The sequence below is a fragment of the Merops nubicus genome, unplaced genomic scaffold (assembly GCF_000691845.1).
Source record: "Merops nubicus isolate BGI_N331 unplaced genomic scaffold, ASM69184v1 scaffold22081, whole genome shotgun sequence".
In the NCBI taxonomy this organism is placed as follows: domain Eukaryota; kingdom Metazoa; phylum Chordata; class Aves; order Coraciiformes; family Meropidae; genus Merops; species Merops nubicus.
The window spans coordinates 1,819-28,889 of NW_008590540.1; the positions used below are offsets into that span (position 1 = coordinate 1,819).

Sequence of the window (27,071 nt, forward strand, 5' to 3'; positions counted from 1 at the left end):
TGTTTGACTAAACTTTAATGCTAGTGCTCCATAATATGTTTAACTTTCTAGTGGTGAAAATTACTGTAGAGGCAGAAGCGAGAGATTTCTGGAAGATGGCACAACCAGAATTGATAACTGGTCTAAAATAATGTGTTTTCATTATCTGGGGGAGCTGGGAGGAGTGTGTTAGGATTCCACTGGGGAACTTAGCAGCAGATCAAGGTGACACTGTTCTCTGCTTCCGAGATCTCATTTTCTGCTCTGCAGGTCCTGGTGTTTTAAAACAGCCAGCTGCCTCTGGCTCACAGTCTGTTAGCGACGTGTTCGTTACCAGTAGCTCTGTAGCCTCTTTCCTCACAGTCTGGTTGGCAGTTGAACTGCTGATTCGGTTCTCCTCGCGCAGGTAACGTTGAGAACAGCAGGATGGCACGTTTCCAGTCAGGATGTAGATGGTGACAACTGTGGTCGATGGCTGATCTTCCCTACGCTTCCAGGTGCTGCCTTCCTGTGTGGCTTCCCTTGGCAAGAAGCGTTAACTTGTGCTGTACTCTGCTCCTTAGGCTACCCCACCTACAAGGAGAAAGTGAAGAAGCGGCCGGGCGGGAGGCCGGAGGTGATTTACAACTACGTCCAGAGACCGTTCATTCGGATGTCGTGGGAGAAGGAGGAGGGGAAGAGTCGGCACGTTGACTTCCAGTGCGTGAAGAGCAAATCCATCACAAACTTAGCAGCAGCAGCAGCAGATATACCCCAGGACCAGCTTGTGGTAATGCACCCCACCCCCCAGGTAGATGAGCTGGATATTCTGCCTATTCATCCTCCACCCAGTAACAGTGAGATGGATACGGAGGGACAAAACCCACCATTCTGATCTAGACTCCTACTAAGATAAAAGCATGCTACTTTAAAGTGACTCTGTACTCAGCTCATACTCCACTGCAATTCCAGTTTTTTTCCGTTGTGTAAGTGTTTAGGACATTGCAGTTGGACCTTTGAAAAGACCAAAGGGAGTACCTGGTTGTCTTTGAAAGAGTACAGACCAGACGTCCTGGGGTTACATACATGTATGTGTTTACTGGTAGGTTTGTGACTTTGGTGATTTGTATGCTGGACTGTCCTCTCTTCAGGCCATCGAAACCAGTGGGATGCTCGTGGGTAGTGTACATCGGTGTTGTTACACGGGGGTTAGAACGCAGGATTGGAATTGATAGTAGCACTTTATAAATGGTTGATAAATGGAATCTGAAGCCATTTTTTATAAATGTATTGCACAATACTAACAAAGTGCTTCTATCAAAAGTATTAACTGTAAATAGTTTTGCTCTGAATAGGTTGGCCCTTTTAAAGTTATTGTATATGGTTGAGCACAAAACTACTTACTGCTGGGTTTTTGGATTGAGGACATGATTCAATTACCCATGTAACATTTTGTTAAATTCAAAGTTCTTTAGTGAATTTTTTCACTTGTTTGCATTGTGAGCCATGTTCAAAAATTGTGAACAACGGAGAGGGGCTTTATCTTAAATTTTGCCTTACCTTAATCTGTTCACAAATATTTATTTAATACATTTTTCATATGTCATGAAATAGGAAAATGCAAATGGTTCATTCTTCATTTATTAATGATTGTAAACAAGTTTTTCATGCAAATAAAGTTTCCATTATTTTAATGGGTTTGAATTATCTGTGAATGAGATTAAGTATAGAGATGCATTTTGGAAATCGTTGCTTTTCTTTCCTCAGGGAAGGATGGTTAATATTTTGTGAAAAATAGGCATTTCTTAAAGAGAAATCTGGTACTGGTAGACTATCTTGATCTACCATAAGGCTGTGTTTTTCTTAGTATAAACTTAAATCTAGGAATAAGTAATGGTAGCTTCTCCAGAAATTCACTGTAGTGACCAAATCTTGAAGTGTATGTATGTAAGGTGTGGTTTGTCCTCCCTTTCCCCCCAAGGCTGAAGAAACGATAAATATGCTGCTGCTGCTAGCATGCACCTTCAGCAGGGTTTTATCAAATTTATTTATCAAAGTAAATGCTCCATCTTAGAACAAGGGAAACATTTATTTTAAAAATATTTAACTGTCTAATACATTACACTTTAACAATATTTATAGTAAAGGATTCTTACAAGAAAGAATAAACAGCTTTATGGTACAATTAGTATAAGAAATATCCACATGGGGACTGTTTTGCAGTGTAAAAACACACCATACATCTGAAATGGTCATTTGCATATAAAAGCTACCACTGATGCCAGTGAGTCGCACAGTGATTTAAAAAAAATTTCAAACAACAGAATCCAAAATATACAAGTATTGCAAGCTATACACAGCTACCCCAATCAACACAGAACACTGTAGCAGGTTATTCCACTTTGTCTGAAGTTACAAATGGTAGATGAGTTGCATTCTGATACAGCTTTTATGAAATCCATACATAAAAGCTTCTCAGTCCAACAAGTTTCCAAGAAGTTTCACAGACTGTAGAACTCCACCAGTAAATGCACTTTGATATCTGGATGTTGAAGCCAGGTGCATCATTTACAAGGGCCACGGCAAATCACTGAAGTCTACAGGGCCACCAAGACCTGCATCTGCTTCAAGAAGGCTCATGATTACTGCCATTGCTGCTTCGTCATTGCTAGGGCTGCTTGATCCTTGATCATTGTCAATCATATCAATGCCTATATGAGAGTTCTCCCCTGTAAGCAGAAACATGGTAAGTTAGAAGTTCCCTTTTATTTTGTCCACTTTACATGCAAGGGACACTTGCTATATGACTTGCGGTAGAATATCTGAGCAGGCAGAGCTATTTTGGAAGTATTAATCTGTCTGTTATCCAGGCTGCCATTGTTTCAGGGATACCAATACCTGGGTGTCAGAGGACAAAGGCTTGGTCACACCTCAGAAATGACCAGTGTGCCTAATAAGGATGACTTTGTCTGTGCTTTATTTGGCAAACAAGCCTAGATCAACATCCAGGAGTCAGGCTAGCCTTTCTTCTTCTTCAGTTGTTTAAAAGCATTCACAAGAAGCAGGTGAGGAATTCAGCTAATTCACACAGATTCAGCAAAAGAAGAGGCTTCTAAGTACTATCTAAAAATCATGACAATACAAAGTAAGCTAGCAAAACACACTAACGGGCTACTCTTTAGGCAAAGAATGTAGCTTAAGGGCTTTATACCTCACCTACAGCCAAAACCAACCACCTTGTTACAGTTGGCTGTGTTTAGGTGGTATTGAGGCACATTAGTGTGAGAATTCACTTACCAAGAATAGAGGAGTTGTCAGAATATGGGTAACTGGAGTTATCTTGGATTTGCCCAGACAGTAACCCAGCTGAAGAAATGTCTGGAGTGCCACCATTCAAGATCTTGAAATAAAAAAGCAAACCATAAAATCACATGGAATGCTGGATTAAGTCTTAAATAATCCTATAGGAAAGAAGAGCTTCCTGAAAAAACAACACTTAAAGGATAGCTAGTCAGACTAGTTGTAAAGTAGGAGCTACTTCCTCTGTAGTATGCCCATCAAGCAAATGTCAGCTGGATAGTATATCACCACCAGGAAGGAAGAGACCAAGTTAGTACTACATGCTAGACTTCTGGAAGTAACTTCTGAAAAAAAAATTTCAAATTTCTGTGGGTCATCTTTGTAAGTATCCCATCTGCATGTGATAGTAATTATAGCTAACTACAGAATGCTTTTGAATTTACAAATAAGTTATCTGTTAAGCAATGTCAACTAAGATCCTTAATTTTAGGAGTATAATCCTCCAAAGCAGAGACTGCATGAGCTGAGCATTGCTTCTCAACTGGCAGTCTGACCATTTTTTGGTAGGGAGCAGCACACTGTGTACACCAGAGCTCACCAGAAACTGAAGAAGCTTCCCTAGAATTCTTAAACAGCAAGGGAACAGCTGAATTTGAAGCACTCAACCGTATCGTTTTGAACTGCTGAGATGTGTGCACACTGAAGGTAAGTTCTTGTGAGCTCCCTTCTGCAGGCAGCACCAGTTACTCCATTACAGCAGTCCCCACTGTATGGAGGTGTTGAATTATTGTAAGGCAAAAGGAGCAAGATGACTCCTAGAACTCTGTTCCAGCTTGCAGTTTTATTTCAGGACCAAAGAGAGCCAGGAATATACAGAAATATTTAACGTCAGCTCTATGTTCCAGTACAAGCAATTCTTGTAACATTTTCCCCTCAGAAATTATATCTATCTGAGGCAGTGTTCGGATGCACAGAACAAGGATTTGGATAAGTGTTGTTCTGGCCTTGAACAGAACTACCGTAAGCAGCAATTTACTGACTTAGGTGCAACCCGTGCAGATGTTCAGGTGGCTGAGTGCTGGTATGTGAGTGCTATCTGAGCAATCTCAAAACACAGCATGGTATTGATGTAAAAATAAACTCAGTGTACAGTAAAGCATCAACTGCCATATTCTGTGCTACAGCAAAACCACTGTGATTCACTGGAGCACAGTCAGTGCTTAAACCATAGCACTCCCAGCATTCACCAGCATGTGGTGTTAAAGACTTTTTGAGGAGCAAGAGAGCAGAACAGTTTTGTTTTGTGTTGCTTTTTGTTTGTTTGGTTTTTTTTTTATTTCATTTTTTAACAGTGCTGCAAGAAACAGAAGGTGAAAATCTAAAGAGCAGGTGGATTTCAAAAGCTGCCATTGTTTAAGAACAATTGGTCTCTGTACTTTAGGGACTACTGTAAAGGGATTTTGGCTACCAGAGTCCTCTGACTTGCTGTCAGACTTTTTCAGCCAAGCAGCCAGGAGGAGTTGGACATCACATGTAATTGTATAAGCATGATCTCATGTTGTTTGCCTCTACTGCTACACAGCTATTTGTAAAGCTTGTTCTTACCTTCTTGCCTCCTGGGGAGGATGTGTCAGGTGGTGGTGTGCTGGTAATATTCAGTGGGCTTGAACCGCAGCTAGAAGGTGATGATCCTCTTATCCTAAATTATGGATAAAACAGGGAATGAATTTACCAGCAATTTTGAGATGTGCCAGAGACTTGGATTTTCAAATGCTGATTTTAGTATCAAGTAGTGCAATATGTTAAAAACATGAACTTCACTTTTGTATTGCCTCACTTGTTCAGTGCTTCTCAAATCAGCAGTAGCAACGTTTTTATTTTCAGCTAAATAAAGCTGTGTGTAAACTGCCCAGCTTGCTCAGCCTGCAAGCTTTACCTCCTCCCTCACATTATTTGTTCCTGTACAACCTTCACAGAGTTAGAAGGAAAAGGTCGTAGGTACTGAGGAAAGCCTCTTTAAAGTTTTATTTATTTTATTATTTGACTTTATTTTAGACCAGCTAAGAGTTCAAGCTGCCTCAGTTACAGTGACCTAGACTCCTCAAGTGAGCTACTGCTACAGAAGTGCACTGGACATTTGATATAGCTAATATTATTAATTTCTTTTTAGAATTGTCCAAAGCAACATTTTTCACTTCAATTTTCTATAGCTTGATCAAATATATTTTTTTAATTAATGAATAACGTATTAACTGTAGAACCAACAAATCTCTAGGCTAAAGGGGGGAAGGGAAGATGCAGAGAAAAGCAATGGAAACGGGAGTCTTATCCTTGGCAGAGCACCCCTGGGAAAGCTGAACAGAAGGCAGCTTTGGAAAATAGTAACAGCTGCTGAAAAAGGACTGGAACTAACCCAGGGTCTCAAAATGAAATGAAAACATGGGTGGTAAGCTATATTACTACACTCATTGAGGCTAATTAAGTGTTTTACAGCTACTAAAAGGGATAGTTGAGTTTCAAAGTATTGAAATCGTCATCCCTAGTGTAGCTTTTTCTTTTTTCCCCCCATTCTTCCTGTTGTCATAGACAGAAAAGAAGCCTTATGTGACAGGTCCTCTGTTCCCTTCAACAGTAAAGGAAGTAGTTTCCCACCTGCAGCAGAAACAAAACTGTGGGGAAGGGACTGAATGTTTTCCCAAGTTGTAGCTCAGTATGGCTAAATAACTGCCAGTGAGCACCTTCTGGGTGAGACCCCTTTTACAGGGAAGGGCACAATTCCTAAGAGGAAACTGATGAAGGAGGATTGTTAGCCAGTAGCAGTTCAGTGATAGCTACTGAAAGTAGCTGCTCACACAGGGGAGAGGTGACGGCTCCTCTGACAAAGAGTGATGCTCTGCTACACTCCCTTACTGAGGGGTGTTACCAGATGTCTCGTTCAAACCAGGGACCTACAGCCTGACTTTTAAACAGACTGCTCCTGGGGAGGCTAGCTGGCTTAATCATTGTGCCCTTGCTCAAAGAGCTGTGCAAGAACTCCACGAGCTGAATGTACCTACACCTCTTTATAAAAGCATCTGAGCAAAGCAGATCAGGTGAAAACAAACATTGCTTTTTTGGCACACAGTCAATAGCTTTAGCATTTGCAGGCTGTGCCACTTACACCGTTAAGTCATTGAAAGAAGAATAGTCTGGAAAGGAATTTGTTTCTAGTTAGCTGTTCTTTTAACTACTGTTTCTGGTAAACAGATAATTATCACCATTACAAGAAAAAAGTTCCATATTAGTCTTTTACAGTAGAAAGCTGGAAGGCTGTAACTCTTCCATTCTTTCACTACGGGCTTTAAGTGCCTCAGGTATTCCAAGGAGGCAGCCATAGCTGTCTACTTATACAGTTGTATCATTCTGTATTCAGCTTAAAGAAAGACTTTCTTCATTTCCTCTTAGAGAACAATATTTATTTTCCTCTAACTTCATACCATTTTCTCTCACCTGTGAATCTCCATGATTTCTTCAGCAATCATCCTCCCTATTTTACCTGCCCCAGCTCTTGTTCCACCGGGAATTCCAGGCACAGTAGGATGGGTCCTTTTTGGGCCACCTGAAATTTGTAGATATCTTAAAGTCAGATAAAAACTTGCAAGCCTTTTCCAAAAAGCATTTGTATTTAGGCATGCTTTAATGGTATGTATTTACAATTCCACTAACTGCTAAGTACCTTCAAATGTATGAGAAGTTCTGACTTAGTGAGCTACACTGCATCTCTTAGGCATCTCTCTGCACCAGCAGGTACAGAACATAGCCTGACTCTTAACAGAATCTGGCTGTTTCAGACCTCTAGTAGTACCTCTTGTCCAGGGCTGGTACAGAATAGCTTGTCAGACCTGCTTTACTCTGTGCCTGAATGGGCTCATCTCCAAACATGTTTGGGTTTGGCTTTGTGTGAAGAACTTGCTGGTGCATATTCCATTCAATATGGGATAATAAGCCCAAGCTACCTGATGAACATAAACTCCCTGTAGGTAACTGCAAGTATCTAAAAGTAGAGGGGAAAGTGATGTCTGAACAGTCAGAAGCTAGTCAGGAAGGAGCGTGATATACTCCACAGCACAGCAAAAAAAAGAGCACATACTGCCTTCTTTTAGAAATTTCTATTTAACAATAGCAAACCTCACTATCTATGGCTCAGACCCATCAGGAGGTGAGAAGTTTCACCTAAAAGGTCATCAAATCCTCAGCAGAGCCAGAACTACTTGAAATTAAACTTCATTCAATTAACTTTCTTTTCTGGGGACGAGAACTGTCAGTTTGACTATTGCATACCTAATTACTTTCCAAAGGCTGTGTTGTGGCAAGAAGCAGCTTATCCTGTTACAGAACAGTTTCTTCTATACTTTTTTTCCATTCTCAGAAGGCCCAGATAGCACATCACTGCCATCACCCTACCTTCAATTACTGACCGTCATGCCTATGTGGCAGCTTTTCTTCCTACTCCTGTCAGCTGTCCCATGCTTTGTCACCTTTCTCCTCCATAGTTTCACTTATTGAGCCTCATTTTTTGCAACAAAGATAACTGAAAAGCCCAGCCTTGCTGAAGCCCTGCACTGTTCTGCTAAGTGTATCATGCACAACTTAGGAAGCAATTTCAGACACGTGCAGTATCTTTGTTCCACAGCTGTAAAAGCCATGATGAAAAGTTATAAAGGCATAGCTGATAAAAGCAGTATCTAGTGAACTGGGTCTCCAAAAGCATTGGTTCCCAACTCTTTGGAAAGAATCTCAGTATCTCACCATCTTTCCCTGTCTTTCATGCCCTGCATCCTTCTTCCCTACCTCATCTCCACCCTGCTCCAGTAACAAACACTTCATTACTGAATCAAGCTCTGCTCTGCATTATGCTTGCCTACCACCTGTTACAAGAGATGGGTTCGGTGATCTTCAGCCTTCATAACAAGCCCGTGTTAAAGAGTCAACTCAAGGGCAGGTGAGGGGTGATAAGCCAAATGGTAAGATCCATTCACCCTCTGAGGAGTCATCTGCACTGACCGCGTTCTTGAAGTCACTCTTGGACAATGGACAAGTAGCACCACGCATGGAGGCAAAGAATTCTCTACATCACTCCTCCAACCCTATTTATAACTCTCAAATGTCTCTTTCAATTTTCTGTGGCCATCCTATATCCAAAGTTGGTGGGCATTTTTTTGCCCGTTTTTTCTCTAGATTATTAAATGCTCAGTGCAAAAGTGCAGCAAATTTGTGCATGCAAGATTAGCTGCTAACAAGGCACGATTGCCAGTAATTTCCTCACAGTACAGCAGTTACCTTCTCCAGCCTGAAGCACACTGTCCATGCTGTGTGGAGAAGCTGCAAGCTGTGGAAAGGCTGCATCTCCACTATCAAGTACGTTGGTGCTGTGGATTTCAAGAATTAGAAGAATCAGTGATAGAAAACCCTGTGAGAGTCACTCTGGCAGTGCATCAGAATGGCATGCTCCAGGGATTAAGTAGTTTGTGAGTCACCATCACCTCTGTGAAAGAAGCACTGTGACTGACACCAAGGCTAGATAAACAGCAGAAATAAACCACTACCTCACAACTCAAAGTGTGCAATGCAGAACCCCAAACAGCTTCTCTCATAAGAGAATTCTTCTACAGCAGTTAATCTACTGCAAAGTGATTGCACCTGTACAGAACCCTCAAGGAAAAAGAAAAATGGAAGTCCCTACAAAAGCAAAGACACACTCCCTTAAGGCGCTACCAAGACTGGAACATCAGGTTTTCCCAAAGGGAGAAAATATTTATATTTCTACAAGCTTTAATAAACAGATATTAAACCACTGCAACTAGGAAATTAATTCCTCTCTCTGCAGTTATGCAGTTCTGGGTGCTATCTGGAAAAGACACCTATTGTCATGTAGAAACATGCCAGTATTTAGGTTAAATCTCATTTGAAATCAGGGCAAAACAATCGGTGTTTACATGCATCTGCTAAGAGAAAAATACTTACGAAACAACTGTGTTTGTTGAGACAATGTATTCTACTTCTTTGGTCCAAGGGTTCATGAAACTGAACCAGCGACTTCTCAATGTAATAAAAGAGCCATCTTTTATTTTAAACTTGTAGCAGTTAGTTGTAATTTTTTCTCTTGTCTGCAAAACTAGAGACAGGCAGAAGGCACGTAATCTTATGTCAAACAGGCACCACAACTACATGAGCAGAGCTCTTATCAGGGAAAACTCTCCTGTCACTCCTGAAGAAAAATGCTACTTCTGCAGTCATCCCCCCTTGCTCAACCTGAATCTCAAATATTCACTAAAACCCCACGGAAGTCTAAGATAATCGTATGGTTTGGCATATGCAGCACAATGATCTTCAGTAAAGCGCTTGCAAACAGAGATATATTTTTCTTTTCAAGTTTGTTGGTTTTCCTAATACACAATTGTTCTCAATATTTTTACACAATTTCTTTACTGAATTATTAATAAGCATACCTTGTCTATGGCATTCTGCAAGATGTCCTATATCATCTTGATGAAAATATTCGTAACACGAAGTACCTAGAAGTTCCTGGGGTAAGTATGCCAGAATGGCTGTTGCCCTTGGGGGAGGGAGATAAAGGGGGGAAAAAATGTAGAGGGGAAAAAAAAAAAAGAGAGAGAAAAAAAATTATTTTCAAGTTGGAGTATTAGTGACAGATTACTAAAACACTGCAGCTGCATAAGGCTCAAGTAATGCACAAAGGTATTTTCAGCTTAGAACATAAAAAACATTCATTAAGAATACTCTTTTTAATTCTCAGGTAACTAAAAAAGTATGTAATACCAACAGCCCTCGGGTATTATATTTGACCTATCACCACTGGAGGGGATGTCGGACTTCCTCCTACCTTTGGAGGTATGTTGTGATTTTGAAAACTTAAACCTAAGTAAAGCTGCCTTACAGAAGTCAAAATATAATCTGAAACTTTCTGCATAAAATGCCATAGAAAAATAGACATCAAGGGCTTGAAGAACTGCCGTGTTCCTTTATGTACCCACAGTGCTACTGCCGCACAGGAGCCAAACCGTAGTAGAACAAGTGTTTCAGGAGCATTTGCTCACCTCAAGTCACAAGCCTTAAGGCTAGGACAAAAAAAGAAAAGTGCCCCACCAAACCCTGAACCCACACTCAGAGAGGAGAACCGTTAACGAATAGGAGGTTAGCTCTGAATAGAGGATTGTTTGGATAAGCAGTAAGAGACCTAAACCTGTCTCTGGGTTTAAACAGAACAGGAGCAAATAAACCAACTTTTTGCTTTATTGGAGCCAGCCACAAAGTCAACTCATTTTCCTCCTCATCAGACAAGTAGAATGAAATACACCTGCAATCTGTGACAAGGGAAAGACATGAATTCCTGATCTGACTTTCAGGTAGTGTTCAAGGAGCTGTGGGCAAGGATGGAGGACATGTCAAGAAACTGGGAAAAAAAGACCGTGCATTAATTTGGTAACCCAAACTTCAAGAGGAAAATGCAAAGTAACATGGTAGAGAAGTGACAATGAGCTATACAACAGCCTAACACAAGGTGAAAGGGCCATTCTTAACCAGGAAGAGGCTACAATGGGCCAGTATGATGAACTCCCTCCAGATCTCTATGTTAAAACAAGATGACAAGAATGATTTCTTGAGTTGTTAATGATTTAGAAGCTGTACCAACTTCATAAGGATAACTTGTCTAACCCACAAAAACACCAGGAAAATAACAGATGGGGCCAGAAGGCAATTGCTGTCACCTTGTACATTCAGGATATGTACACTTGACTCTAGCCCCTAGAAGACCACGTAAAACGGACTTCTGAGGGTATCTGGAGAGGGATGGTACACTACTGCTACCATGGTGCACAGAACACAGCCATCACCTGGGCAAATCTTTCTAAGTCTTCCTGGTGAAGGAAGAAACAGTTGAGGAAGGAACAAATCAGGGCAAACCATCCAGGAAGACTCTGAAATGCTCACCACAATTTAGAAGATAAAGAACACCGTCAGAATCAAATCTACAGAAGCCCCAGTGAAACTGTTGAAGAACATCACAATAGAAAGTAACATAGCTGAATGTTTGAGATCCTCACTAGAAGAACAAGCAGCAAACAAAAGCACTGAAGTACAGTGAACTTTGATTTTGTACATTTCTTAGAAGAAAATTTACTACAGCAAAAATGATAGTACCTTGAAGAAATCAGCACTAGAGTCAATTCCAAACTACTCCAGTGCAAATTAAATAGGAAGAGTAATACAGAACAAACCTAGGTAGGTAATCAGCTCTTCTGCAATCTCAAAAAATCTCAAACTAAATATTATAAAATGTAGAAATTCATACATATTAATAACTAGGTAGGAATAAGAGCAGCAGGGAAAGTCCTGAGGCACAAACCCTGCAGTGTTGAAGTGCAGGGCATTTTTGTGTTTTCCCCAGACACACTAAAAGCATTCAGCACCAATCAGGCAGCTAACACCTGAAGTCCTCACTGACAGGGAGCTCTAAGGCTTCAGCCTTGGAGAAGGAAACCTTACAAGTATTCACATGAAAGAGGTTTTCAACTGGCTTTTCTCTGGTGAGCCTTATCCTAGGACACAAACTGCTGACAGCTCCATGATTGTTTTGATGAATTATCTCAGAGTCTGTGGAGAGCCGCGAAGCAGCAAAGCATAGAGTCTGTCTTTATAAAGGAGGAGCTAGGAACCAAATCAGCTTTATTCCAGTATTTGTCCAAGAACTTCAGTAACTGAGCCTTTCAACAGCACTGCAGTGGTGGGAAACCTGACAGAGACAGGTAAGAACCAATATGGGCATCAGTAAGCTACTTGTCAAAACCTTTTACATTTACTTTCACAGCTGGATAAACAGGCTTTCTGGAAAGGAGAAGATGCACCAAATTTCAGCAGATGTCAAAAGACAGTGAATTCAATATCTGACCATATTCTATTAAGCAAGGAAGGTAATTGTTCTTGCCCTTCTTGAGCTTCATCCTTTATTTACGTTTTTTTTTTTCCTTAGCTTGCTTCTCCAACTTAACCAGGCAGCTTTGAGTTCTGAAGTTGCATTAGATGTCATCTGCATATATAATAAACTTAATTTTACTCTCAAGTTCACCATTCGGTTTCATCAAAAGTACTGAAGAAGTAAGAGGTAGGATGGTTCTCTTTAATCTCTGTTCAGTGTAGCCTGCTATTTTGACAGTGAACAATTGTTAAGTAGTTCCCTGAATGTGGTACCCCAGCTAGTTAGTAGCTAATCTAGAGCAGCTCTTCTCCAGGGACCATGAAGAAGTGTTTCTTTCATGGATTCCCTTGGATAAATAACAAGGAACACTCCAAGTCTGTAATGAACCAAAATACCCAACATAGAAATAAATTAAGTTTTTAACTTTTACAAGAGCCTAAATATTCTCCAGTCTAAGCACAGTATAATGGGATGCCTAGAAAAACCCTACAGATGAGGCTTTCTTCTAAAAAATTCCCTTCCAAAGAGCACTTTGAAGCAGTATACACATTCCAAGGACTGTAAACAACAGCTTGAAAACAATTAAATAAGAGCATATATGTTTAAATCCAAAGGGTCAACATTTTTTGTGGTATTATTTTAGAAGCACTTCAAAATTATCCAGAGGAATAAAGTCTGATCTTTTGAAAATAAAACTTGTTCATGAAGTACCTTACTTTGTCATGACAGAATGTCACACTTTGAGCAACAGAAAGCTATGAACACTCTCACAGCTCCCAGAGCAATCACCAGCTCTATGCACTGCTTCTGAAAAGCTGGTATTTTAAAAACTTTCTATCAAATTAAAAACAACAACAAAAAAAAACCAACACAACCCAACCAAAAACCACAAATCAAAAAAAAACCAACTACCCCAACTGGACAGGTAACACAAAAAAACAACCCACACACAAAAAAACCAACCAAACACAAAACCCAACTCTCCTTGCTGCACTTCCTCTCAAAGCTATAAGCTCCATTTCCTCTCAAAGTCCACAAAAAATCAGCTGACAACCTTGCTTGCTTTTAATTTGATCAGTAATATTGAATAAATACACTGAAATAGCTTGGAACTCAGTCTCTACCAAACTAACTTGCAGTCAGGATTTAATAAAATGCTGAAAAAAAACAAATTTCTTTTTTCAACAGTATTTACACTGCTTTCAGTAGAGCTGTCAGTAAAGCAGTGTCAGGCAGTGACTTATTGTGGATGTTATTACGAGTATTCTTACCTCTGATCTACAAAAACAAACTTTCCATCTATTGCATGTCGAGAGACATATTCTGTAGGTTTCACCCTGATCTCACCGTTGACTGGCTGTGGTACTACGTGAGGATGCAGCCGCCCGATCGCAACGAGACAGCTCAAGTTACAGCCCTCGTTATCTGGCTCGTTATCCTCATCCAGGCCCATCTTCGTTGGCGGCCAGCTTTTCAAGTACCCTGTGCTGTGAATAGTGCAAAAGCTTTTGCGGTCTGCTGTAAAAGGAAAAAAAGAAAAAAAAAAGGGGGGAGCAGTTAGGTCACCAGTGTCGTTTTAGAGACCTTCATCTCACTTCTGCTAATAATGCATATCCTCTCCTCTCTAGGAAATTTGGGATACTGTTCACTAAGGGATTTTTCAGCACTCCTGCTTCAATGCAGCTAGTCTGGGATAATTCAACAAACAATTGATCTCTGCAAAATCCCTGCTCCTACTGACACACCATGTAGTTCAGACCAAGGTCGCTTTTGATAAACTTTAAGTAGAAACTGCATCACATTTTATTACTTCAGCAAAGGATGCAAATAATCTAGAGGATTTTTTGAATAAATTAGTACAGAAATAAATAAGATGACTTTTTCAACTTAACATGAGGCTTCTACAAAAAACAGGAACAACTCGTATGGCAGAATATGCACTGTTTGAGGTGTCCAGGGGACAGCTGTACATCGGGGTGAGGAAGGAGATTCAGAACAACAACTGATGCAGTCAATATCCAAAAGGAGAACTCATCTTCCTCAGCATCGAGCAGGCCTCAGAGCTGCAGGGAAGATGACTTCCACAGAGAGGCCGAGCCAAAGGCTTGTGCCTAAATACACAAGCCAGTTTCCTCAGGGGTGAGCACTAAAGCATGACCCAAGGTTAAAGCTGTGTCTGAACCCAGCAGGAGTACCTGGGGCAGCTTACATCCAGAGACAAAACACTGAGGTTGCCTTCTGTTCTCCAGTTGGCGTTCTCCACTTCAACTAATACCAAATGTACTATCCAAAGTACTCAATGGAGAAACTTTCAAATTTGGACTAAATCTATATTCCAACATATCTAAAATAACACCCTGCAGAGGAAAAAAATATTACTAACTCTGATAGCATTATGACCAAACACTTCTGGTGTAGAAATGCTATGTTTCCAGTACTCAGAATGTACCAAAACAACGTATGAACTCAGAACAAACTCTCTTTTTTAAGTTGGATATCCATCCAAATATCACCTGTCATATACAGAGCAGGGAAACAGAATGGGTAACAGTTCTCCTTTGCTGGAGACATTAGCTAAAACATCAAGACTGAATATGATATGACCAATGTCTCAAGAAGGAAGTATGAAGAAGTAACAGACCTAGACACAGTTCAATATCTTAATAAGAAACATTTATAATGTTCAATAACTGTAAAAAATTTAACCACTGCAAATGAGCAATCTTATGAAAAAAAAGCCTGACAGCAACTATGCTCAGTAATAAAATGCATAATTGTTACCTTTCTTCTTTGAGCAGGTTGAAGGAAAATCCTTGTCTTCTACTTTCACTGAAGGCCTGTTGCACTTCATCCTACAAAAGAAGGACCGCCTTGCTCCAGAACACAGTCGTGATGGCCCAGGTGTTATATCGGTTTTAACTGGGAGTCCAGCTGCAGCAGACAGAGGAGGTGAGGAAGCCTTCTTTGTCAGGTAAAAAGTTAACCATACAAATGATTGTGTCATATGGCCAACCCTACGATATTTCAGCTTTGCTAGGAATTGCACCAAAGTCTTTTTATATTGTTCTTCAGAAGCCAAAGTCCTATTCTGGAGACTTTAATGTAAGTGAATATCTGCAGGACTCAACTGATCATTATCAACATTTGAATTTCTGATTACACTTTCTAGCTTGAAATCATTGATGCAAGCTTGAGAACACAGGGTTCTAAATGCAAAGATTAGCAAAAGATTGTACAAATACACACAAGTTTTGCAATAGATGTTGTGATTTCTTTGAACACTAATCAACTGATTAAAAACAGAGAGAGATTATTTGCCCATAACCAGAGCAGTACTCCACACATAGTCACTCAATAGGCCCACAACCCAGATTGGAAGACTCTTCCATTACAACACCCACCCAGACAGCACACACGCACACACAGAGCAGAAAAGGCTCACTGCCATTCCAGATCCATCTCAAATGGTGCGTTCCTAGAAACCAGATCTTCTCATTGTTCTGATGGAAGGGGGAGAAAAGGTAGCAGTGACCTCCATGCAAATCCCCAAGACCTCCAGTTATGTGTAAGTCTCCCTAACCTCACAGAAATAAGGGCATATGAACATGCCCTAGCAATAATTCCTGGCCTTTATCATAGTCTTGCAAGAGATTCTTAGATTATTTTCTGTGGAAAGTAACTGGAGAAACAGAGTACCAAAACACCCATCAGCTCTGGGAGGCAACAGCAGAGTGCTGGTACAGAGTTCCAGGAAGTTGCCTGGTATGCATCGGGAGCACAGGTATCAGCAATGCCAGTGATGCAGCTGGAGCTCCAGGGGATAGTGCTCCAAGAGCTGATGGAGGATTTAAATCACTAGCAACATCTCCACAGCTTGCTACCCACCTCAGCCATTGCTGCCTGGGGACAGGTATGAACGAGCAGCTAGAGACACGTACAAAAGCTTCTAAGGCCCCCGCAGGCTTTTAACACATGCAGGAAAACAATGATGGCAACGTGTTAGTGTAAAGCAAGCCTCCCTGAAAATCAGAACTGAGTGATGTCATCTCCAGGAGGTCAGACTGTCCTGCACCACACACACTCTAAACTGCTGCTCAGTGGTCAAAGTACAAGCTGTGCCTGAGTCACTCATGCCAACATAAAAACACATACATACTAGTACTCTTTAAGAAAATGAGTTCTTGAAATTCTACCAATCAGTCTATCATAGCAGATGGGAAGACTGTATTTATTTTTGCCCTAACTTTGTCAGAGGCATACAAAAAAAGGAGCTAGCACTAGATATACATGCTTGACAACCAGACAAAACCAGGAGCCAAAAAATCTTCAGCTGATCCAGCTGGAGCCTCTAGGCTCACTGCCCTGGAATGATCTCTCAGCTTCAGTTTCTCAAGTTGAGCTGGTGGCTTCTTTGAGATGAGATCCTAGAGATTTCTGCTCCTGACAAGCATAAGACTTAATGACCTGGAAATCTGCAGCTGTAAGTTACCACCTTCTACTTAAGCAATGCAGACTCTTGTTATGAGTGTGAATTAACCACCCACTCACCTCTAAAGCAGCAGAGAGACAGAACTACTTTAAAATACCAAAGTGGAATACAGCTAACAGACATAGTAGGAAATGATTCCAAGGACCAGGCTAAAGACCTTATAAGAGAAAGGTTAGGTCATTGATGAAAGTGGCAATAATAAAGAAATAAAAGAATCCTCTATCTTAACTGACAGCTAAGGATTACCAAAATAATTTTGAATGTATTCTGACTATTGAGAATGACAGATCAGAACCAATGCTTCATGTGTTTTAATGGAAAAAATTAAACCTTTGATGCCTGGAAAAGAGAGAGTGCCTGACAGGTTAAACCACTGCATCTACACTGCAGTATAAGCTGGCCACGTGACACGGTTCTTTACCAAGTGGGAATACTCACTTTTTGCATCTATAAGCCTTTCCCGAGGTGCGGTGTCAGAAGAAGAGAGCTGCTCCTTGACTTTGGCAATGTCTTTAGGATGAAGGTAGTCAAATAAACTTTGACCAATCAAATCATTCTGTAGAGATTGAATAATCAGTCAAAAATTAAAATAATTGTTCAGTGTCTTTTCTCACCTGTAGCATCCATTATAAACAATCCTTTCACATACAGGTTTAACCAAGGAACATCAAATATCTGAGATTTGGGATTTTATGGAAGGTATGTTTTCTCTGTACAGTTAACTTATGACTATGTTACAGAGAAATTGATTTCATTTTTTTATTATGAGTTTTGCACAAATTGCACACTCAATCCACCACCTACACATATTGTCTTCTCTTCAGTCTCGCTTCATATGCTATACATAGCACAACGCCATCCCCGCAGACGTCCTCTCTCAGTACTGCCGTGACCCCTCGGTATTTAGTATATGCCTAACTAAAGGCTAGCTGAAGGAAACTTTTGAAGGTAATGCAATTTTTAAATTTGTTAACAGGGGCAGATGACTAGAAGAATGAAGAATATTATTTACACAGTATATGGTGCAAGTTGAGCCTCATGTTAAGCATATAATTTATATGGCTTTGGTAGAATTGCTTCCCAGTTTCCATCAGTAAGTATGCTAAGAAACCCAGAACAGACAGAAAGACAACTAAGTAAAAAAATTCACATGGAGCCACTGGAAGAACCTCAGACTGGTTTTTCCAATATTTGCTTACAGTCCAAATTGCACCCTGCTTTTGCAAGCCTGAGGGTAAAGCCCTGATCAGAAATGCATCAGTCAGTGGAGTAAATTTAGTTCCTTTTCACCTCCTTAGTTTGAATGGAAATCAGAAACAATCTTCTCTAATGACATGGCAGAGAAAAGCTCTTTCTTTGCAACAAATCTCAGGTTTCAAGACAGACTATTCACATAAATACCCCTCCATATAAACTCAATCATAAAAAAAGCTTCAAATCTTTTAAGGCCTAACATTACTTAAAATAGAGAAAAATACCTGACTGTAGTTGAGGATCTTGAAGACAGATTCTGAAACAAACAGTATCTTCCCTCTGTCACAGCCTACAACAAAAAGAAATCCATCTGCTGCCTAATTGGAGGGGGGAAAGTAAATTACTAAGTTATACATCCTCATTGCATCATTATAATCTTTAAAACTACTTTGTATACAGTAGAATTTCTACATTAGGAGAGCTGTCTTAACATTTAGAGATAACAGAGTCAACAGGCAAGATATGAAATTACAGTAGAGATTTTTTTGCATCTGCAAACATTTTTGGCATCATTCTGGGCATCATGCCCAGAATGTAAAATTGCTTTTATGGTAAGAAAGAAACTATGTCTTGTCCAGTAATATTATGATTATGTTTAACAATGCCTTCAAATTAAAATATTATTTTAACTGTATTTATTCCATAGTCACTATTTTAGAAACCAAGCATCATTTGGGTACTTATTTATGTGCCTGTAGGCATGTAATTCACATTTCAATAGTACTCTTGCAGTCACATACAAGCATGCAGGATTAGGCCCTGATTTTATACCTTTAGAGTCACAATGCTGCAGAAATTAAATTCTGCATATGCTGCATCTGGACGCTGCAGTGCTTCACAAAGTAGACAAGCTACTAGAAGAGCTTAATTATTGATGAGTTATGTATACTCTCCATGCTAGATAAGAAGTATACAGCAAGCAGCCAAACATACTGAGTCACGTTACATCAGTGACATCAAAAAAGGAGTTCATTATATTGTACACTGCAAATCATGTCAAGCTAGCTCACAGCAGAAAGTCTGCAAGAAAACAATTTATGTAATTTTGATTCATTCCATGAAACAACAGAATTCTGATGGTTACCATCAAAATATCAGTTTCCTTAGATGTCCTGCTTAATCCTTTTTACTTAAATTGAGATACTAATTGTTACAACCCACTGACTTTATGCAGTAGTCTTGCAGATTTCTTCATTATCCTTCATATTCTTAAGCTGAGATACAAGGCAGAAAAATACTGGTATTTCACTTGGGAAGAATTATATTCACAGCCATTAATATCTCTTAATTAAAAGTTGAAACATACCCTGAGAATAAGATGTTTTAATTCATCATCTGATAGAAAGGCAGGCTTATAATTTGCTTCTGTATATGGGTTTGTAGCACCTAAAGAAAACAAACAACCCTCGTATCACAAACTTAACAATACACACTTAAATAAGCAATTTTCCTCTGGCTCCTTCTGATACTGTTGCTGACATCAGGTGTTCTTTAAAATGAAAGTTGCTTTTTGGTTTTGTTTTACAATCAACATAAGCTCTGTTAGTATGACCTTAAAGATGAATCTTTTTGCTAAAACACAAATACTGCATTATTGTAGTGATCTAAATAAAATGTCTTCTGAGATATAAAAGTGCTCCTTGACATTTTTTTAACCTAAATGCTGCCTTTGCTTTATGGTCTAGACTCAGAATTAGAAATGAAAAACCAGAGATTAAAGAATAAAAACCTTCAAACTATTTCTTCTCTTTATAACTTAGTAAAATGTTACAAAATTGTGTAAATAGATTGCCACTTAGGAACTTACAAATCAGTTCTCTCATTCCATGCCAAAGATAAAAAAAATTACAGTGACATCACCTCACAATGCCAAAAGCCGAAAATAGCAACAAATGAGGCAGCTATTTATTAAAGAGTAATTCTTCTCATTCTGTTCCCTTCATAAAGACAAAAAAGAGTCAAATTAGTAGCCACTGAAGTGCTATCCTAATCAAGTAACAGTGGCAGAAAAAGTTAAGCCTTCCAAAAATACTAGGATAAATATGATTGGAAGACACCAGGTCTCCTAGAAACTAGAACAGTAACTCTTTCTTTAAATGAGCTGCATTGCTATCTTTCCTCAGGGCTGTATTTCTTGAAGGCTTAAGCTTTCACCACCATCATTAATTGTATCCAAGCACTGATTCATTCTTACGTGAAGCTTTAGGACCTAGAGGAATTTGCAATAACCCAAACTCTTCCAGACCTGTATGTTTTCCTTCAGGTGCTTGTAACAGAAACCAGTCAAAAAGACTAAATTTTCATAGTCTCTGTTCTTCCACACAGAGCTACAGATATGAACACAAAACCTCTTAAGTCCTGTAGGAATATTACTTACACCTAAAATCTAACCTCCCTATCCAACATGTTCTGCACATCACCTGCTTAGGAGCACTTCTCAGTGCTCCACAAGATCCAGCTCTGAATGCCACTTAAACCCTTTGTTCCCGCCCTCACCCCCCTCAGCTGCCTCGGTTTTGTTGAACCCAGCAATGCTGATCAGTTAAGTCAGATAATGAAAAATTATTCTTTTCTCATCCACAAATCTCCCAATATGATCAGGATATTGGACTATGAACCAGTAAGCTATAAATGAATCTGCAGCATCGAACACTAAGGAAAAGGAAGAAGTCTATTCCCTAAGTCTATTCTGCAAAAGGGCAAGAAAGGGACAGACAAAGTAGGGCTTTGGGGAAATACTATTTTGCCATCCTCTTCCAGTCCTGCCCTGTCCCCCTCCTCCCCACCTCCAATCAACTTACCACGTAAAGTTTTCATATGCTGGACAGCCATTCTCAACACAGTGAGTTTGTCTAGCTTTCGAGACATAGCGTTGCATGTTGGTACCAAAGATGCCAGTTCATCTATAAAGCTGTTCATTTTATCTCTACGCCTCTTTTCAATTTGACTGTGAGCCTCCCTAAACAAGTGGGGAAGAGGAACAGAAAAGCAGGAGAAAATAAATTATATTTAAAAAAGAAAAAACAGATCCAGCATAACAAAACCACAAAAATAACATCCCCCTGATAAAACAGTTACCCTCTTATTCTCATGAAGAGGACATCCACATACAGAATTTTAATGAAAATGTTTAATGAACATTTTACGTTCATTATCTGGGCAAGTAACAGTTCTAAGCAACAGGCAAGGCTGTGGCACATGGTTCTAATGTAGCTGGCCATACACTACACTGAATCCCCAGTTCAGTAATAATCCACTAAACTGTACAAAATCACCTATAGTTTTCTACTGCGTAATTTCTACACTTTTGTTCTTAGCACATCCACTGACACACAAATGGAATCATAAAGGTCACAGATAAGCAAATTCCAGCATATATAAATATCGAATAAAGCAGTCAGTTAAAAAATTGTAATCAGTATACTTTATGAACATACTAAGTATTTAAAACTACCTTTTGCTGTGGCAATGTAAAGTCTTCTACTTATCCTATAGCTTTCCACTTGAAGTACTTGAGATACCTCCAAACTAAACTCTCCCTAATCAGGAAAAATGTTGATAAAACACGAAACGATTTAACTTCTTTTATACTTTCCCCATATCAAAGAGTCACAGTTAACACTTTCACAACCCACTATTGAGTTTGAAAGAAACAAGATAAGGATGTAACATTATCAGAAACAAAGACTTCGATTCCAACATTAATTGACTAAAATCAAGTTACTTACAAAATCAGTATTTTCACAAAACTATATGCAGTTTATACATGAAAAATGTTAACAGTGCAAAGGTATAAGATCACGGATTGAAAAAATTATTTTCAGGACAAGAAACACATGCAGAAATATTTTGCATATGGCAACAGGTAAGAGATAATTCCTTTCAATATATTGTTCAAAGCATTACCTTGCATTTTTTATTCTGCCTTGTTGGTCTGTATACTCCAATCTGTGGACAAATGAAATCACAAAGTTACAGTGTTGAAACACTAAAACCAATTCTTTTAATGTGTCTTATATACCTACTGATCCTCATTAAAATCAGTTTTTTAGAACTTGAACATTTATTCAACCTGTCTTCAGAAAAGATCATTATTTATAATGCTGTGGCTCAAAGCATTGAGGTGGGTTTGTTTTAATTTCTTCAACAGACTTAAGCCTTTGTCCCAGCAAAGAAACAATTTGGGACACATGACCACAGTGACACTGAAAACAAGTATCTACTCATAGCATCCTATGTTAGTACTGTGGAACTAACATTTTAGTGACTGTATCAATAGTACCTTCCATGTTGGTCATCTTTATCTGTATCCATACCTTCCCTGCAGAAACAGAATAAAGCAATGTATCACAAATTAAGAAGGATCAGCAAAGTGTTATCAAACTATTACAAAATCAGGATAAAGTACTCCTGTCATCTTTAAATCATAAAGACAAACATAAGAATATCAAAGTGAGAACTTGGAAGGACTAAAGAAGTTGTGTGGTTTTTTGCACTATTAAAACATTTTCTTAAATCAGTTGCATTTTCCTTTGGAGCTAACAAAATGGCACAGTTTGATGTGTTTGACAGTAAAACATGCTGCAGTTTAAAGATATCATCTGTTATAGAAATGTTTTTCAGTTAACTAGAGGGGGGGAAAACCCAACATATCAAAGCAGATATTTTTCATGCCTTCATCAGAACAGGGCTGGTAACTTGTGTTTACTATAGTTAAAAGTTCAACCAGAGGCAGCTAAAACACCAAGCATCTTTTTCAAGTGAAATCAATTATTAAAATATTTATACTTACTCAAAAGGAAAGCCATCAAGTCTGAAAAGAAAGAAAAATAAAGTACACCATATAGACGAAATATATAGTGACAGTGAAAATGTCTTACATTTTCTGTTGAAATTCTCAACCTAATTTATATTCAATTTGAAATGAAAAGCACAATGAGAACAAGACAATAGCCGTGAATATATTCCAAAGAAACAAGTTTGTTCAAATTAACTTAATTTTGAAACTCTGTTTTTTAAGGACGGATGGCATAGCTTCTTACACCTAATGTGAAAAGCTAGTGAAAAAACTAACCTAAATTATGTTATGCAAATCACTGAGATACTGTTTCATCTTCAGAAATGAGAGATCTGTGCTTTATGCATGTTGCCCTTATGGTTAGATAACTGGGATACCAGAGGTCTCTAAGGCCAGAAATATAAATAAACAAAAGCCAAACAAATAAGTATCCCAAGTTTCTCAGTTTTAATTCTGCCCAGCAGGACAGATGAACATTTTCTTTTAGTCAGGACTAAAATCCTAATGATGAACTTTTTACAGACTTTATCATGTCATAGGGAAATTAAACAGAATTTCTACATACAAGCTAACTGCTGGTATCACTCCCAGACTGTAATGTGATCTGAAATACCACTGAGCTTTAACATGGTAAGAGGCTATGTTCTACAAAAGCCTTATGAAAAACCTTCTCATATTAGCCATTAATACACTAATTATTCCTGTTCAGCATGGGACATTAGCCTTCTTAAATAAACACGGTAGTCTTTCATATATTAACTGCACTTTCCAATCAATTATCTTTGTGATTAGTTTTCAAAAGAAGCCTGAATAGTGCTAAAGGTTTTCCTCATCTCTGTCTGCACATTTGAATTACTGTCTTAGTCAACAGCTCAAAGCACTCCTGATGCTCATGAAGAACTGGCATACAGATCTAGAATAGGACTGAAGCAGAAACAAGGCATCAGCTTTCCACTTGTGATGCCACCTTTAGCTACAGGATGCTTGTTGTGAAGAAAATATTAGCCTTAGGAAAAAAAAAAAAAAGAAAAATCTAGAAGAGGTACAAGGTAAGTTACAAATGCTTCAGGGTAGTTTGTTTTCTTACTATGTATTATTTCAACTGAAAAGACTATTCCCAAGAAGAGAAATTAACTGTTTATAGACCTCTGTACGAAGTCTTGGATTCCAGCCTTTTACTAAGACCACAGTGGAGAACAGACAACCTCTGCTGAAGTGACAGCAATAGGTTGGACAGGAATTTTCCTGGAGGAGTGGCAGGAGAATTGAAAAGAAGCTGGTGTGGAGAGTTGAAAGCACAGCTGATCAATATACTTGCTTGTCCTTGAGAGGTGACCAAAGAACCACACTAAAATGGTCAGGTTCTGCCTTCCTTATTCCCTGACTTCAGTGGTAAATGAAGCATAAAACTGGACACCCGAACAATTTATGCAAAAAATAAATTGTTAACAAGCAGCAGAAGCTGAACAGTAGCATTTCTGAACATTTACACATACATACATACAGAAGGAGGAATCAAGGAATTCTACCTTAAGTTCTATTTCAAAATAGGAACATTTACTAGCCACCATTTCCTTTGCAACACAACATGAATTGTGGTGTGATGACAGCTGTTGTAAACTTATTTTACTTAGGAATCAAGGAAGCAGTGTCTTCACATAGTTGAAAAAATGCACACACAACCTAAAGGGCAGAATTAAACATTCCTGAACTTACAAGAGCAAGCTGCCTTTTGAGAAAGAGGACTTGAGCAATGCTTCCTACCAAGAAGAAAAAAGATGGAGAAATCCTTTCTAGAGAAGAGGAAGTTGGTAAGATAGAAGCTGTTCACTGAATTTTGTAGTAGTCAATTCAACTAGAGGGAGTCAGGCACTTTTCAGAAGAACTAAATGCGTATTAAAGAAGGTACCATATGCAGTATGTATGTCGTCTTTGAAACAGTACTTAAAGTTTTGCCCATAAACTCTCCTAAAAAGAAGTCCTATGGACAGGGAACCCAATTCTTAATTGTCACGCTCTGTGTGGCTTAAAAATTCTACCCCTCCCTGCAAAAAGAACTGCCAACAATCCAAAGGCCTACAGTGATAACACTTCTGCTAAGTTGCATAAACGGACTGCAAATCTGTATTAATAGTGGATAGAACCCCTTCACAAGTTACCCTGCAGCTAGACTTTGTAAAGTTATAATACACATGAAGTTTGCACAGTGACTTAGAGGAAGCTGGTTGGTCTTGGTGTACCTAGTGCAGAAGACACTACACATTTAGAAATCTGGCAAACTTTACTACAACCTTCACTATCCGAAAGCAGTCTTGGTGTGGTTTCTTTTTATTTCAAGTGCTTGCCCCAAAGAGAGAAGCTATGGCTCTGACAGTCCTTCTGAGCACTGTTTCCCTTAAAGAGAAGCAGCTTTCTTGAAACAAAATCACATTCTACCACTGTTTCAGAAGAAAGCAAGTTTTTGTCAGGAGTAATAGCCTATAGTCAAGGACCAATATAAGGTTAAATCAGCTGATTAAATGAGAGGCAGATCTACTGCCTCAAACCAGTGACTATGCAGGTTCATATTCAACTGGGAGACCAAAATAGATTCATTAGGCAAAGGCTGGCAGCACACTGATAGGAAGTGACTAAAAAGGCAAAAAATAGGTGAAAAGGAACTATTCCCAGTTTTGTTTCTGCTTTTTGGTGGATTTATTGTCTTCCCTCCCTCTAGTCAGACATTCCATTTCCTATGTAAATGGTCAATGTAATCAACTTCACACTGTACATTTAACCAGTATCAATTTCCCTTCCCCATCAGCCAAAGGTTTCTGTCCTCAGCCTTATCCCATCTGCTGACCTTCAATTCTAGCTGCACTGAGATGAAGGCTTAATTTTTATTATTAAATAATGAACTTGTTTCTTAGTGTATAGTATTTTTTTTATTAAAACTTTCATGACAGGTTGTCAAGAAAAGGTTATTCAAAAATTGCTATATTTCTATAATCTCCACCACCACATTGTTGTGTTACAATCTCTTTTTAGGAGTATTAAATCAAGAGATATCGAACTTACTGATAATCAGTAGAGCTTCCCTTTCTTTTCCTATTACAATCCATTCCTGAAGTGCTAAGGGAACTGGAAATCAAGTCAGCAGGGTCTGGTGACATAAAGTCACTAATTGTAGAAGATATGTCCATCCTTTGGTCTGCCATTGGATTGTCTAACATTGGAGGGGAAAAAAAAAAATCAAAACCTCAATGCATTAATAGAAGCAGAAATTTATATTTTAACCAAAACAGCAAATATCAAAGTTAATATTCTTAAAAACAAAAACAAATAAACAAAACCCCACCACAATTCTATTATTTCTTGTCATAAAACAGATAATAAGCAATATTTCCTTTTCCAATTACTAGTATATTGCACACAAACCACGACCATTGTCAAAACACATTACTACACATTACATACAACATTGGTTTTATAGAGCTATTAGCATGATTTTTAACTAGACCACGTTTACTCTTATATTAATTGGCCAGCCAACTACTTCTACCTAATATAAAAGATAAGTCCTGTCTGCCTTCTGCTGACTGGCAATACTAGTTTTAGTGTGTCTCTCCACCCAAAGATCATATTATCAAAGTTTATAAACTTTGAGAGTTCTAATTCCACTGATTTTCATGGAAGAGAATTCAGAAAATTTCCACAGAAAATCAGGTTAAATAAACACCTCCACAAATAAAAAATTAATAACCCAGTGATGGTCTAAGACTGGTTAAAGGTAAAAACAAATCTTATTAGCTATTTCATCCAAAACATTCATATTTTAATCCTCTATACTGCAAATAATTATAATGTTGGAAGAAACCCTCTCGAAAATTTATTCATTACTAAATGTCATCAACTGTGAAACAAGAGTTTTTTACCTGAAAGCCTGTCTTGGAAGCCTAGATCCACCTGGGGAAAGATGATGATGCTCAGCCTGAAGCAGCTGATCACCTTAAAACTCTTCCATGCCTCATATTCTGTCAGTCAAGTGCTTTAAAAAACCTGAATGGGAAGAAAACCAGAGGGCTTAAAAAACACTTTAAAATCAATCTTGTTTAGAACAATTGTTCTAGATGCAGTTTATGACAGCAAATGGATGCTTTCTACCTGAATTTTAATTTCCTTATAAAGTGTAGAAGCTTTATCCATCATCAAAAGGGCTAGATGCTGGGTTGTGCACCTCCCATGGACCAAGCTTCAGAACAGAAGCTTGGTATCACTTCCTTTTGGGTCCTGCTTATCAGTCTTCAGTCTCTGTG

General features: G+C 38.8%; 1 protein-coding gene across 3 annotated transcripts; it reads right to left on the reverse strand.

The window, feature by feature from the left end:
• Window positions 1-1,969: 1,969 nt before the first annotated feature.
• ARNTL (aryl hydrocarbon receptor nuclear translocator-like) lies at window positions 1,970-26,814 on the reverse strand. 3 transcript variants are annotated; one of them, XM_008949985.1, is made up of 18 exons: window positions 26,691-26,814; window positions 25,834-25,981; window positions 22,771-22,791; window positions 22,261-22,299; window positions 21,885-21,926; window positions 20,780-20,937; window positions 19,285-19,364; window positions 18,203-18,295; window positions 17,163-17,280; window positions 15,017-15,166; window positions 13,507-13,753; window positions 9,747-9,853; window positions 9,262-9,412; window positions 8,578-8,666; window positions 6,748-6,856; window positions 4,864-4,957; window positions 3,256-3,358; window positions 1,970-2,687 (listed from the first exon to the last, which is right to left on the reverse strand). In XM_008949985.1, exons 2-18 carry the CDS (start codon window positions 25,971-25,973, stop codon window positions 2,527-2,529), a joined length of 1,902 nt encoding a protein of 633 aa, XP_008948233.1. In that variant the 5' UTR covers window positions 25,974-25,981; window positions 26,691-26,814; the 3' UTR covers window positions 1,970-2,526. The 3 variants fall into 3 exon arrangements, with proteins under 3 accessions (XP_008948233.1, XP_008948235.1, XP_008948234.1); XM_008949987.1 differs by lacking the exons at window positions 22,771-22,791; window positions 26,691-26,814 and having other exon boundaries at window positions 13,507-13,750; window positions 25,834-25,973; XM_008949986.1 differs by lacking the exons at window positions 22,771-22,791; window positions 26,691-26,814 and having other exon boundaries at window positions 25,834-25,973.
• Window positions 26,815-27,071: the final 257 nt, after the last annotated feature.

Excerpts from the sequence above, each read along its gene's own strand:
- ARNTL (XM_008949985.1), bottom strand. The coding sequence starts at position 25,973 with ATGGCAGACCAAAGGATGGACATATCTTCTACAATTAGTGACTTTATG. Across the intron at positions 22,300-22,770 it reads CTTGATGGCTTTCCTTTTGA|GGAAGGTATGGATACAGATA; the intron begins GTAAGTATAAAT and ends CTGTTTCTGCAG. Across the intron at positions 6,857-8,577 it reads TGTGCTTCAGGCTGGAGAAG|GTGGCCCAAAAAGGACCCAT; the intron begins GTAACTGCTGTA and ends TACAAATTTCAG.